The following is a 14,972-nucleotide window of genomic DNA, read 5'->3' as shown; positions in this document are numbered from 1 at the left end:
TACAGTAATACAAAATGCAAAAAATATATAAGAAACAAACACGTTGAAACAGTGATATGGAACTTGCTCAGTCAATTTGATATAAACTACTCAAAAGCGCAAGCCAGGAGGGAGTCAGCACAGGCATATTGATGAGTGGTTGACAGGTTGAGTTGTTTGTGCTGTGAAGCTGCCACACCTGCTCCCACTCGCGTCAGCGGACCTGCACACCGACACAACGGCACCGCGTGGAGTCTCACAGCTGCGTGCACTGTGTCAAACCCAAATAGTTCGTGAGGACCGGGGCACGGACCCAATACCAAGCCAGCCGCGCATTTAAACTCACCCGGGGGGGAGTTTGCCTGTATGAACAGGTAGATACAAGTTCAATTTGTACAGCTTATTTTAAATCTCGGTTTCAATGAAGAAGAAAAAGGTTATTTTTTTTATTATTTTTTTATTCAAGCTCCTAAGTAAACGGGTGTAATCTTTTAATTTGACTTTTTGTAAGCATGCAACGTTATTGCGCGCTGTGTAGGTTGGAAGATATTTGATCTGCTTGAATATTCGTCACAATAGGATAGAATAAAATAAATAAATAAATAAATAAATATATAGTGATTGCGATTTTTTTTTTCAGGAGTATTTTTACGTTGTTTTTATCCTGCCTGTTGTCCAGTGAAGCCCTCGTCATTATTAATCCTGCAAGCAATCACAGGAGCTGCCGAATAGCTTGGGGGTCAGCTAAGAACTGGGAATTAGAACCGTATTGATTCGTTTCTTACTGGGAACCCGGCCGGTATATCAAATCCCAGACAATGTTTATAGCAAGTTGATTATTTTAAAGAATAAAAACAGTTTATGACTTCCAATGACCTCATTTGAGGACGGGTTACTTTATATATTAAAAAAAAAAGTTTGCATTTTTAAGTGGCATAATTTTATTTTAATGAAATATTGTTATGATAATGTAGGCTACTCTATAGTTTTGTTAACTGCAAAAGTTAAGTCTAAATGAAAGGTATCAAATTACAGGAACAGATTCATAACGTGATAAATAAACAGCAGTGTTGCATAGCTGAACCGAGGCTCTGACTTTGTACCTCAGAATTGAAAGATGTGAATGTGTAATTAGCATCAATCAAGCTTATTGTCCCACAGACCCTTTGAAAACAGCAGAATTGCCAGCGTGCATGTGCAAATTGCTGTACGAGTGTGGTCAATAATGGGCTGGATCATTACATTTCATTCAGAGGCAAAGACGTGTCGACGGTAATTAACTGCTGCTTTTTAGATGTAGTTATTCTGCTAGGCGGTGGCACGTTAAAAGAACCCTTTTGTATCTTTCAAGTAAAATCTTAAAGCGTTTCACAAGCACGCGACATCAAAGTGAGCAACACAAGGTCAAATAACAATCTAGACGAAACGTCGTTGTACAGAACACGCGAGGTTAGACATGAAAAACGTTTTAGATGATAGGTCTGTGAAAAGACCATCGCGAAAGGAAGCCAGACTAAGAGCCTGGAAGCTTATTAAGAAAGTAGCTTATTAATATCAAGAACTCAAGGCACTTGGCAAAGACGTGCGATTCTGTTCGTTGTGTCTTTGATAGAGGGTCTCTCTGACTTGTGGAAGGTGTTAGTCCCTCTGTATTCAAACCTCTGCACCTTTGATCACAACCCATAACCCTCTTCATGTCTGTCAGACATTGCCTGTATTCATTCTGAGATAAACAGCGGTTCTGATTTTCAGAGTTTCTTTTGCAAAGAGTGAAGGCTTGATGCATCAAACTATCAGCAACCTGGAGACTTCAAACTGAGCAGAGTGAAGAACGGTTCATTAAAAATGAGATTGGAGCATCAACAGTGAAATGGAAGGATTGTGTGTGTGTGTGTGTTTTAAAAGGGAGCTTAAAATGCAAAATTATTATTATTTGTTTATTTAGCAGACGCCTTTATCCAAGGCGACTTACAGAGACTAGGGTGTGTGAACTATGCATCAGCTGCAGAGTCACTTACAACTACGTCTCACCCGAAAGACAGAGTACAAGGAGGTTAAGTGACTTGCTCAGGGTCACACAGTGAGTCAGTGGCTGAGGTGGGATTTGAACCGGGGCACTCCTGGTTACAAGCCCTTTTCTTTAACCACTGGACCACACAGCCTCCTCAATTGCTTTCTTGAACTGGGGTAAACATGCATCCACGTTTGTGTTTTTCCAGGTACATATCCACAGCTGCAGCTAAATCTTGAAATCTCAAGGTCAGAGCAGGGCTGTACTGTAATAGAACATTTTCAATGCGAGTCCTTTGTGAAGCCGCTGCCTATAGCGTTCCTTTGATTTGCTTTTGTCATGCGAGGTAGTTCACTCAATTTCCTCATCTTCACAAAAGGCTGTTTTTTTCCTCCACCTGCATGTCAATTCTTGTACTCGGAGGACGAACCTTCAGCAAGGCAACTGACCTGACTAGAAGAGGTTAAGTAGAGGTTCTGACGTTTTAGAAAATTGAACAATCAACGGCCAATTTGAAGAACAAGAGAAGTACTGTGGCTTCAGCTTCCACAATAATGTGTAAAGGTTTTACTGCATGAAGCTTCATACAGGAACATCACGGTTCATACATTTATATCATTTTAAACATTTCTATGGTCTCGCCCTTCTGCATTTGTGACAGAAAACGCAGAACCCTGTATAATCCAGGAAAACTGGATTAGTAGACTCTAGTTTGGTTTACATGGAAAAAAAATGAAAAGTCTCAGGGGGGTGCGGGCTCCCGAGTGGCGCATCCAGTAAAGGCGCTCCGTGTGGAGTGCAGGATGCGCCCTATAGTCTGGACATCGCAAGTTCGAGTCCAGGCTATTCCTTTGCCGACCGAGGACGGGAGCTTCCAGGGGGCGGTGCTCAATTGGCCGAGCACTGCCAGAGGGGAGGGAGGGTTAGGTCGGCCAGGGTGTCCTCGGCTCACCGCGCACCAGCGACCACTGTAGTCTGGCCGGACGCCTGCGGGCTTGCCTGTAAGCTGCCCGAGAGCTGCGTTGTCCTCCGACGCTGTAGTTCTTGGGTGGCTGCATGGTGAGTCTGCAGTGTGAAAAAAAGCGGTCGGCTGACAGCACACGCATTGGAGGACAGCGTGTGTTCGTCTTCACCCTCCCGAGTCAGTGCGGGGGGTGGTAGCGGTGAGCTGAGCCTAAAAGTAATTGGCCATTTCCAAATTGGGGTGAAAATAATAAAAATAATTGGCAATGACTAAATTTATATATATAAAAAAATGAAGTCACCTCTTTTGTCACGCTGCTTTGGAAGTACCTTTTGGGCAATTTGGGTTTGCATGAAGTTTTCTTTTCGGGAGAGAAATTCTCCTTCTAAATTCAAGTGACCTAATGATTCATTTGGCATCAAAATCTTTTTTACAGCAAGTCTTGTGTGTGTGTGTGTGTGTGTGTGTTTTTTCCCCCATTGCACTTGAGTTCACTTTCAATCTCCAGTTGCAATGGGTTCTGTTTTTTTCACACTTGAGCATCATTGATTATTCGTGTTTGCACACGGTGAGGGCGGCTGATTTCTATTCATGCATTTTCATCAGTTTGTTGCTATGCTGCCAACCTTAAAGCCCCAAGCTTATTTTTTAGCATTGGAAAGATAGTTATGTATATATATATATTATGTTACCTATGTGTTGGCTCTCTGTTTCCTTGAGATCATTACATTTCTAAAGCACATGTGAAGCAAGGCATTGTTCTACTTCTGAAAGCCAACCACTTTGAAAACCAACGTTTGCAAGAATGTTTTTATAACCCTTTCAATAAGCCCATAATGGAAGATCCCAGGGAACGTGAGGCCACATACAGATTCACCCGTTAGCCACATACAGAAGGGAATAATGGAGAGGGCTTCTATATCGCTTTCCTTTCCCATGCACTTTTTAATTAGACAACTCATTCACACACTTGCATGTCAAACCCTTTTCATTGTATATTAATGTCTTTTTTTTCAGTGCACACCAAGGCTTGGAAGGAGAATGCTACTGAAAATTCACAAGACCCTCCGACCCTTGGAATATTAAAGAGGGTCATTAAAGCATCCGTCCTTTTTGAAATGGGAAAACCCGCACGCTAGAGAATATACACTTCTTCTCGACCTATTCATTCAATTGTTGGCAGTGCCTAGAATTTACTCACTGTGGTGTCCCAAGCCATAGTCGTTCCCAGCTACCAGACTACAGTACTAATAAAAACACTGAAGGAACTTGGATCTGTAGATGCATGGACATTTATCAGAGTGGTCGCTATAGATAAGTCTTAACATTATCTACACACCATACTATAATCACTAGAGCAAGACCATTTTTAATTTTATTACCATTTGTGGTCTGAGACTGGCCCCCTGACGTAGCTTTCTATCAACAGCAGCTGGCCAGACAAGCACCCAAGAGAGGGGCAGTGAAACTAGAAAACGAGCACCTTCCAGCCTGAGCTTCACCGAAGGAAGAGTTCCTGCTCAGAATGAAGGCTCCTGAGATGAACATCACCCCAGAGGTGCTGGAGTTCTGGCTGCAGGAGTCAAACCTCTCCCGGCAGCAGTTCATCAAGAAGTTTGGGCTGCAGCCGCTGGTGTTCGTTCCCCGGCTGCCCGCTGCCCTGCAGCCTGTGCTCGGAGTCCTGTACGGGTTGATTTTCGTGTTGGCGCTGGCTGGCAACGTGACTGTCCTGATGCTGCTGTGCCGTGAGAAGGCCCTCAAGTCCAACAGCGCGTTTTTCGTGTGCTCCCTGGCGCTCAGCGACCTGCTCATCTCGCTCTTCTGCATCCCCGCCACCCTGCTGCAACACTTCTCCACCAACTGGCTGGCCGGTGCGTATCGTCTCGTTGGATTGTGATAGACTAGGTGGCGACTGTTTCATGGAGGACAGCGTAGCATGATAAAGCAATGCTCATCACGCTCTAGGGGCTTGGGGTCATTTTGAATCTAGCATTCACTGCCTCAACTTCATCTCTGTTGTAGATTTCAAAACTCTGTTTCCAATGCACACACTAATGGCACGTAGTGTTATATACACCAGAAGAAAGGGATTGGAAGGACCCGTTGGTCTAGGGAATAAGAGATGAGTGCAATCCATATGGGCGCATCCAATGCAGAGTATACTACCAAGCGCTAGACGTTATCCATTGTGTAAAAGTAGGTCATGGTTTGTAATGGGATGGGATTATCCCTGCCTTGTGTATTGTTATCATGATGGATCATTATGTTTTAGAAGACTCTCTGGAAATTGAATTATCATTATTTGTTTATTTAGCATTATCCCTTCTATTAATGGCCCTTCTGGAACAGAATCTTCCAGTTTGGGTCCAATCATTTTTACATAGTAACAAATTGAAGAAATTCATTTTCCTTGCTGAAATAGCTTTCAGTACTTCTCAGAATTAAACAGGTTTACACTAAAGCAGTATTAGATGTCATGTTTTAAAAATGAAGAATACAAATTTTGCTGTGGCCAAAAGTTTAGCATCACCTAGAATTATAGGATTGAGACAATAATAATAATAAACTATATGAACATAATTTATTTATTCAACATCATGTAATCAAAGGAACTACAAAAATATTTGGCCATAGCTATATGTACCTTGTAGGGAAGTGCAATTCAGGTAAGGCTGATGGCATTGCTTTGTTAGCTACAGTAAGTTACCCAAACTGTGCTGTGTGTGTGTGTGTGTGTGTGTCTCTCTCTCGCTGGCAGGACAGTTCCTGTGTAAGCTGTCTCTCTCTCTCTCTCTCTCTCTCGCTGGCAGGGCAGTTCCTGTGTAAGCTGTCTCTCTCTCTCTCTAGCTGGCAGGACAGTTCCTGTGTAAACTGTCTCTCTCTCTCTCTAGCTGGCAGGACAGTTCCTGTGTAAACTGTCTCTCTCTCTCTCTCTCGCTGGCAGGGCGGTTCCTGTGTAAGCTGTCTCTCTCTCTCTCTCTGGCAGGGCAGTTCCTGTGTAAGCTGGTTCCGTTTGCCCAGGTGACGGCTGTGTCCACGAGCATCTTCACCATGATGTGTATCGCGGGCGAGCGTTTCCAGGGGATCCTGTACCCCTTGCAGCAGCGCAGCGGCTACTCCCCGAGCAGGGATGCCAAGATCCTGGGTAAGGATGTGCCATCGTAAACCAGGAAATTGAACTGTTATCTGTGAACTATAGAGAGTAAGGAGAGGAACGCAAAACTAAATTAAAAACGGGCTGAAATTTGTACAGGAAAAAAAAATATGCATCACACCACTAGCTTCAACATAGCTTCAAAAGTATTAATAGAAATCTGAGATGAAAAACATAAATCAGAATCACTGTTTCTTCTATTGGAGGTACACTTTTCTTAAGAGCGTGTATTTTAGTGGTTTTTGAAAACAGAACGTCTTCTTTCAAAGAGCTGAAAGTAGAATTGCTTTAGTATCCTACTCGGGCGGTTGTGCAACTAAAATATGTAAAATCCATCCATGTGTTGAATTATTATATGTTCTTGGGAAGCCCCCTAAAGGTATCGGATCAGCTGCTTCTCACCTTTAGATGCCAACAGCAGCAAAATATATATATATCACCCCTACCTCCAAGAAACAACCATGATCCAGACATGGAGTTTCCAACTGTCCTGTAAACTCACAAAACGAAAGGATGGCAGGAATTTTGTGATTTTGTTAACCAGTAAATCACATAAATTTGCCTCTTTTCTTTCGGGGTTAAAAAAAAAAAAAACCTTTTGGAATGCCCGCACAATTCTAGAGGGGTCAAGAGGATTCTATATTTGCACGTATTGATGACCTCATAAAGCCTCCTTGGTTGATCGATGGCTGCTGCAGCTCAAGAGTGTCTCGCTGTTGGCGTGAGGACTTCTCTCTCCAGGGTTACTGCCTGTGACTGGCACCCAGTGGCGCTGGCACTGTCAGCGGACACAAAGACGCCAACCCACACTAATCAGTACTAGGACTAAAAGCAATGTCTAATGAAATAAATATCGTGGCTGTGGTAGTGTGGTATATTTAGAAGCGGTGTCCTTTTGAGACTGATTGATAAAGACAGGAATAGAAACAGTTGCTAGCTTTCAAGGGCATCCAGCTCAAAAACCTCAGTTTTGTATTTTTGTTGCATTGTGCCCTTTTGTACACTGCATCATGGTGGATTACAATTAGGATTACTGGCTGTGTTTCTCCGATTGCTACTCTCACTCTCTCTCTCTCTCTCTCTCGTTTTCCTACAGCTGTTGTGTGGTTGGCTGCGTTGGCTATTGCGTCCCCCATGTGGTACGCACACAAAGTGGAGGTAAGAGTCTGTGGAAAAACAAATGATAGCAGATGTCGGCAAACTCCCGGTCCCAAAAATACAGGGTCCAAATACCGAATGGGTAGAACAGGCTCACAAGGGGTAAAAGACCTGGCTGTGCAGTAAGAGACTCAGTCAGGGTGGGGAAGCAATCAAAAAGGCAAAACAGAAGGTCTGGGTTTATATAGTGACCAAAAGTGTAGAGTACAAATCAAAGGAGGTCATGACGAGGTTGTATAATGCACTAGTGAGGCAGAATCACTTGGGTGTTTTATTACCCGACCCAACTAATATCTGAGATCAATCAGCTACTAGGAACAGGATGAGCACAGATGGGCCGAATGGTAAATCGTTGGCACGGGATACGCACTGCATCTCACCACGCACCCTTGTTTGTACCGCGCAGGTGAAGTACGACTTCCTGTTTGACGTGCACTACACCTGCTGTCAGGAAGTGTGGCCCCGCCCCCAGCAGCGACAGGCCTACACCACCGCCCTATTGGTGCTGGTGTTCCTGGTTCCCATGGCGACCATGGGCGTGCTGTACGGGAAGATCATCTCCGAGCTCTGGGGTAAACACCGCGTCCGTGATGTCATGTTCCAGACCCTGCCGTGCTCGGAGATCAACAAGATCACCAGGTGAAGCTGTGCTGTGTGTAGCTGTGCATCACCCTACAGCATGAACTCATTGTGCTTCATAGAGTCGAACGAAACCTGCTGCATAATGTTCCCTTAACATGTTGAATCAACCCCCGCCCCTCTGGTGGTGTTTTGTGTGACGCAGGAAGAAGAGGCGCGCGGTGAAGATGATGGTCATGGTGGTGCTGCTCTTTGCTTTCTGCTGGACTCCCTTTCACCTGGTGTCGATCCTCACAGACTACGGTAACTCGCACCTTCACACACTGTCCGTTCTCCAGGGCTTCAGGTGCAGACGAACACTCTAAAACAACGTTCTTGCAAGCAGCAAAAGTGAGCCGAGACTCACAGGCCCTTAGGAAAGAGAAGTAAGCAGCAGAGCTGTTTTAGAAATCACAGTGCAAGCGCTACCAGCTATTAGACCTACAGTATGCATTTATACTCGGTACCCTTTCTTCGTGGGTCCCACAGCAGTGGTGCAGACTGTGGAGAGCATATTAAAATATTCTGGCTGTGTCCGACCGTGATCGGGGGTTCCCAGGGGCGGGATTGGGCGGGAGGGCTTAGGTCAGCAGGGCAATCCACAGTTCATCAGCGCCCCCTGTGGCTGACAGGGAGCCTGCGAGTCTGCAGTGGAGCCATTCAGAGCTGTGTTGTACCCCCCGCACTAAGATAGATTCTGAAATTTAGTTTTGAATTAGTGCTGCATTGTTATGAGCATCAACGGAATAGCCCCAGTAGACCAGAAGAGCAAATTGTTCCGATCGTTTTTACAGGGAATACCAGCAGCCCACCCTCGCCTGAAAGCTGCCTCCTTTCTCTGTTTGCTTCCCAGGAAAGCTGTGGCTGCCCCCAGAACAGGAGCTCCTCCTCTTCACAGCGGTGCAGCTCCTGGGGTTCAGCAACTCAGTCTGCAACCCGGTGGTGTACGCGGCCCTCAACGACAACTTCAAGAAGCGGGTGCTGTGCCTGCTGCTGCAGCGAGGGGCCGAGGGGCGGCAGGAGGGCAGGCTGGGCGGCCCGGGCGCCCGCGTGGGCATCTCCACAGTGGAGTCGCCACGTTTGGGGGAACGCACGGAGCGGAGCGTGCTGGGAGCAGGCCGCCTCTCCAGTCGCACTGCCTGGGAGCCACAGACCTCCACCTCCTTTCCCCCCGTCCACCTCTTCAGAGCCACTCCCAAGCAGCACAGCGCGACCCTAATGCTGAGCGTCACCGACCCGCTCACCCTGCCTGCAGCAGCGCCTTGAACACCACCAGGGGGAGCTGCATGCAAAGCCGTTTCAAATAATAACCCAAACGTTTTGCATTGCCGAGAATTTTGAGGATTGAGAAATATTTTTAAAATCTTTAAAAAAATAAATATATATATATATATATATATAATATATATATATATATATATATATATATATATATATATATATGTAAAATTAACATAATTTAGATATTTTATTTAACGTTATGTAATCAAAGAAACTACAAAATGATATCGCAAATTTATTTATATATTTATATTTTATATATATATATATATATATATATAGTACTATGTATTTCTTTCATAACTGCACATTTAAGACATATCTAACTACATGGTGCTAAAAAAAATAGTCCCCTTACATCTTACCTAATCTATCTTGCCATAATTTCATAGGTCTCAGATTCTCCTCTATGGAAAAAATATATATATATAATTTTAAGGGTGATGTCACTTTTTTTTTATGGTAAAATCGAACACTTCAGAGGGTTTGAGTTCTTTAAAGAAAAACAAGGCAAACATTGCAGTGCTGACTCAAACCCGGTCGCTTGCGGTGTCCCTCAAGGGTCTGATCTTGGGCCCCTTCTCTACAATATCTACATGCTTCCCTTGGGTCACCTCATCCACCAAAACAGCCTCATATTTCACTCCTATGCAGATGACACCCAGCTCTGCCGTGGTCCGGTTCTCAGCTTGCATCCAAGACGTCGAGGCTTGGATGTCTGCCAGTTTTCTTCAGCTCAACACTAACAAACCTGAACTTCTAGTAGGATCAAAAACAACTCAAGAATCTCAATATAGCTGCCCTGAACCTCGGAAACTGTCTGCTGCTGCCTTCCCCCGCAGTACGAAGCCTTGATGTACTTCTGGATAGCAATCACTCCTTTGATCCCCACATCTCTGTAATCAAATCCTCCTTCTACCACCTCTGAAACATCTCAAAGGTCCGTCCCTACCTTTCCCTCCCCGATGCAGAGATACTCTGTCATGCATTCATTTCCTCTCGACTCGCTGCTAGGATCCTTACCAGATGTAAAATACGTGATCCCATCACCCCCCGTCTTGCCCAGCTGCACTGGCTACCTGTAAAGTTCAGGATTACTTTCAAAACTCTCCTGCTCACCTACAAGGCCCTTCATCACACAGGTCCCGAGTACCTCCTCAACCTGCTGACCCGCTGTGTCGCAGCCCTCAAGCTGAGGTCCTCCGACTCAGGCCTGCTTGTTATCCTCAAGCAAAAGTGCAGAACACTCTAAGAGAACGCTCATTTAGCTTCATGGCTCCGACTCTGAAACTCTCTCCCAGCTTTGGTGCATGATGCTCCCACCGTCGCTCACTTCAAATCAACTCTCAAGACCCACCTGTTCTCTCTTGCTTTCCATGCTCTTCAAGCCTGATATCTGTTATTAGCTGTTGTCTAAATTGCTATTTCAGTATTCATATGATCCTGTATGACACACGCATCCACAGTGTTTAGAATTCACATCCTAGCCTTGTATTTAATGTGCTATGCCTGTATTTAATGTATTTGCATTGTTTTGTACTGTCTGTATTTAATGTTCTATGCCCTGTATTTCACTGTATTTAATGTATTATGCATTGTTTTGTACTGTTTGTATTTAATGTACTATGCCCTGTATTTCACTGTATTTAATGTATTATGCATTGTTCCACACTATCTTGTAAAGCGCTTTGTGATGGTCCACTATGAAAGGCGCTATATAAAATAAATATTGATTGCTTTAAATATACATTTAAAAACTGTGCTCAGGAAGAGTACAACGTGTGTGTTTTTCATGCAGGAACATGTGAGATCTACGAGGTGCTGGTAATCCACGGTAGAGAAGATTTACTGGAACTATTTCGGTAGCTGTTTGCTTTAACAATGCTCACAACCAGTCATTCTGAATGAAGTAATTAGCTTTGATTATGCAGCTAGGCTTTCAGAAACGCAGTCTGTACAAAGAAAGCCCCATTACTTTTGACAAGGGGTTTTGCATTTTGGATGACCTTTCTGTGCATTAACTTCTCATGCTGCCGGGCGAGGAGTTATCAAGCGTTATATTCATATTTCTGAATGGGATCAGCAAGCTCCATTGAACCTAATCCATTAACCACTCCTCGAACATCTCTTCACCACAACATCATTCAATACCCGGGCTGAAATCCTGTTTCTTGTGCATTCTTTGCACAGGTTTCTATTGTTTCTGGAATTTGAAGTAGAACTGTATATTACTCTAATTGCCTTGCTATTTCATTTAACCTTTTAGAGTTGGATTTGAAGTCTAAAAAGAGGAGAGCAGACAAGTTAGCTGGAAATCATAAAATCAATCCGCTCCACCTATCCCTTCTGTGTCCAGTAATTATTCCATTAGCACCACAGTAACCCTTCCCTCCCTCCCAGTCCTTCAGCTTCAACAGCCACACTGCTTCTCACCCAGCCCCTCAGCTCTAACCACACTGCTTCCCTTCTTCCCAGTCCCTCAGCTCTAACCACTAGAGCCACACTGCTTCCCTTCCTCCCAGCCCCTCATCTCTAACCACTGGATCACACTGCTTCCCTTCCTCCCAGCCCCTCAGCTCTAACCACACTGCTTCCTTTCCTCCCAGTCCTTCAGCTCTAACCACTGGGCCACACTGCTTCCCTTCCTCCCAGCCCCTCAGCTCTAACCACTGGGCCACACTGCTTCCCTTCCTCCCAGCCCCTCAGCTCTAACCACTGGGCCACACTGCTTCCCTTCCTCCCAGTCCTTCAGCTCTAACCACTGGGCCACACTGCTTCCCTTCCTCCCAGCCCCTCAGCTCTAACCACTGGGCCACACTGCTTCCCTTCCTCCCAGTCCCTCAGCTCTAACCACACTGCTTCCTTTCCTCCCAGTCCTTCAGCTCTAACCACTGGGCCACGATGCTTCCCTTCCTCCCAGCCCCTCAGCTCTAACCACTGGATCACACCGCTTCCCTTCCTCCCAGTCCTTCAGCTCTAACCACTGGGCCACACTGCTTCCCTTCCTCCCAGTTGATTGTCAGTTAGCCACCAGCTCATTTGCATATTAAGATATTAACCAATGCCTAATAATTAGTTACAGTGAATAAGGATTGTTTCTGTGGTTGAGCAACACGTCTGCCATAGACGTGAAAAACAGACCTGAGGGTTTCAGATGACAAGGTAAGGCTTGAAACAGAGAAACCTGCTCTTGTTACAAAGGGGGGATAAAGCAATATTCTCCGCAGGCAGCAAACGCATACAAATGTATCGGTTTAATATATAAAAAGACAAAAACAAACCCCCTGATATTCGTCTCAGGGTAGTGGCGCGTTCTTCCAGTGAAATTGTGCACAAAAACGTAATAGAATTTAGCAAACCGCCACCAAGTAATCGCAGTTAATTGACACAGTCAAGCTCAGTTTTAGTCTCCATCCTCAAGAAGGCATCTCGCCAGCCTGCAGCATCGAATCCCACTGTGATAGAAAAAAAAAGCTTTTCCAATCTACAGGAATGAAGACGGGTTGTTTTCTTACAGGGAGATACCCAGCTGAGCTGAGCTGCCCATCGCGTTATCTGGATAAATCTCTGCAGTGTTACAATAAGGAGGTGCCTCACAGTTTATCAAGTCCATGCTGGGCTTTTAAAGAGAAAGTACCTCAACAGCAGGTGTAGTGGCTTGGCAAGCTCAGCCCAGTGGATTAAAATGAAGAGACGAGGGACGGATGTGAACCGTTTAACTAAAAAGGCAAGCTCTGAAAAGTACAGTATGTTTCATGCTGAAGTCAGTATTATTATTAATAGACTCTTAATGAAGGGGGGAATAATCTCAACGTGCTGTACGAAGCGCTGGGTTACAGAGGGAATATTTATCCAGCATTGCAAACCCAAGGGCAGAGTTTTCATTGAGGTCGCCTGGTGATTCTACTTGACAGTTTCCTTCATGCATTCCCCCAACCGGGGGACCAGGGAACAGGGGCTCGGGGTGACGGTGAAATACGACAGGAAGGAGCTGCAAAAACGTCTGGATGTGGAGAAGCGGATGGACGACAGCTTGGATGAGCTGTACCCAGGAAGGGAATCAGAGATGAAGTGAATATCGATGGCTTGTTAGATCTGCAGAGCGACCAGGAGCGGGGACAGAAAACTGCAGGATATCCTTCATTCATGCAATAACAATACAGAGGCGTTTATCAACGAACTGATCCTAAAACTTCACCGTCTCTAGAAACAGGAAGCGCTTCACAACAACGGAATCGACACCCACCACTAGGGGGCAGAGTTCCTCAAAAACTTGCCCCTCATCCCTGTACATAGGCACAGACAGACTTCTGCAGTGCGCCGGAGCAAAAGTTGACCACATGATGCCAGTTCTGATCCGTTATTGGCTGAAAGTAAAAGTACAACATTCTTCCGATCTATTTGGATAACGTGTCACGTTGCTGGTCACTGCAAGTCGCCCTGGATAAGGGCTTTGTAAAGAAGAACATGCAATGCTATACTGCTATTATAGCTTCCGGTAGACACCTGCGATTTGTATTTTCTTTGATTACATGATGTTAAATAAAATACCTAAAATTATGTCCATATAGGGTTTTTTTGTTTTTTGTGCATTCACAAGTAACATAGGCTGACAAATCTAATAATATTCAATTAGTTGATCGCCTGAATAAAATTTAAGAAAAATACAAAAATACCAAGTTTTGAATGTTTTATTTGTATGTATTTATTCTAGGGTTGTACATTCAACCATTTGGAACAACTATCAAAGTTTCACATATAAAATAATAATAAAAATATATATATAACGCCTGATTGTGTATCTTGAACCTCAATGTGTTATGGAACTGATAATAAAGAGTTTTGCCTCTCCGGAAACACATACCAGATAACTGTGCTGAAGTCTCTTCCCAGCTTACCTGGGTTTCACTGGGTCCCATTTCACAAGGACTGTTCGAAGGAATATTTTGCTAAGGACTAGTTTTTAAAAAAAAAAAAAAAAATTTGAAGTGCACAAATCCTTTTTAAACTGTTCTGGAGAAGGTTTAATACTCCTTCAACAAAAGCCATTACATTTTACTGTAGGAGATAAAATTCACGTGAAACAGACGAGTCAGTGTACGCAAAAGGTCACTGCCATGCAATGTCTTGAACAAAATATACTCCGTCCTACAACTTAGCACCGTTTTATTTCAACCCTGAAGTTGGAATAGCTGCATTTGATGCTACTGGAGAATTCTCCCACTGTTGTCACGGATTAGTGACAGGTTTTTTTTAAAAGCTACAGTGTCCCTCGATTAAACTGTTCACTATGCAACGGCCTTTTTTCGTAGTTTAGTTTTTCAGGAGTTCACTAAATACTTTATCACGCCTCATTAACAGACGTATTTGACTGGGGTTGTACATCGGAAAACACCGCGAAACCTGTTCATCACACAACAGGATTCGCCACTTTCTGATTCCGACCACAACCCGAAATGAAATTCAAATTTTAGAAGTTTTTTTTAAAAAACGTTTCTTTTGATATTACTGCTCAGCATCGTGAATATAACCCCTGCCATTGTGACTGGCAGGCCGATTAAAAAAAAAACAACACAAAAAACAAACAAACTGGCCAGTAAAAACAAGGTCTGTTACCTTTGTAAAGAAACCACTGCACCTACAAAGACAGTGGGAGGCTGTGAAGTAATAGGATAACGAATCATTTTCCCACTTGATTTTTTAACATCTAAAAACTGCAGAAAAATTAAGTGGGAAAATGTTTCGATAAATATCTAGCTGACAGGAACACCATTCCGAGACACTGCAGCTTTAGTTCCCGCCTTACA

The 14,972-nt window shown here is 44.2% G+C and overlaps 1 protein-coding gene across 2 annotated transcripts; it reads left to right on the top strand.

Moving 5' to 3' along the window:
- Nucleotides 1-44: 44 nt before the first annotated feature.
- LOC117397734 (pyroglutamylated RF-amide peptide receptor) lies at nt 45-9,211 on the top strand. 2 transcript variants are annotated; one of them, XM_034912411.2, is made up of 7 exons: nt 45-353; nt 4,384-4,825; nt 5,941-6,099; nt 7,205-7,266; nt 7,673-7,905; nt 8,051-8,148; nt 8,738-9,211. In XM_034912411.2, the coding sequence occupies exons 2-7, from the start codon at nt 4,480-4,482 to the stop codon at nt 9,148-9,150; spliced, it is 1,311 nt and encodes a 436-aa protein (XP_034768302.2). In that variant the 5' UTR covers nt 45-353; nt 4,384-4,479; the 3' UTR covers nt 9,151-9,211. The 2 variants fall into 2 exon arrangements, with proteins under 2 accessions (XP_034768302.2, XP_058864671.1); XM_059008688.1 differs by having other exon boundaries at nt 3,972-4,825.
- Nucleotides 9,212-14,972: the final 5,761 nt, after the last annotated feature.

The sequence above is a fragment of the Acipenser ruthenus genome, chromosome 37 (assembly GCF_902713425.1).
Source record: "Acipenser ruthenus chromosome 37, fAciRut3.2 maternal haplotype, whole genome shotgun sequence".
NCBI lineage: Eukaryota > Metazoa > Chordata > Actinopteri > Acipenseriformes > Acipenseridae > Acipenser > Acipenser ruthenus.
This window is presented reverse-complemented; position numbering and strand designations above follow the sequence as displayed.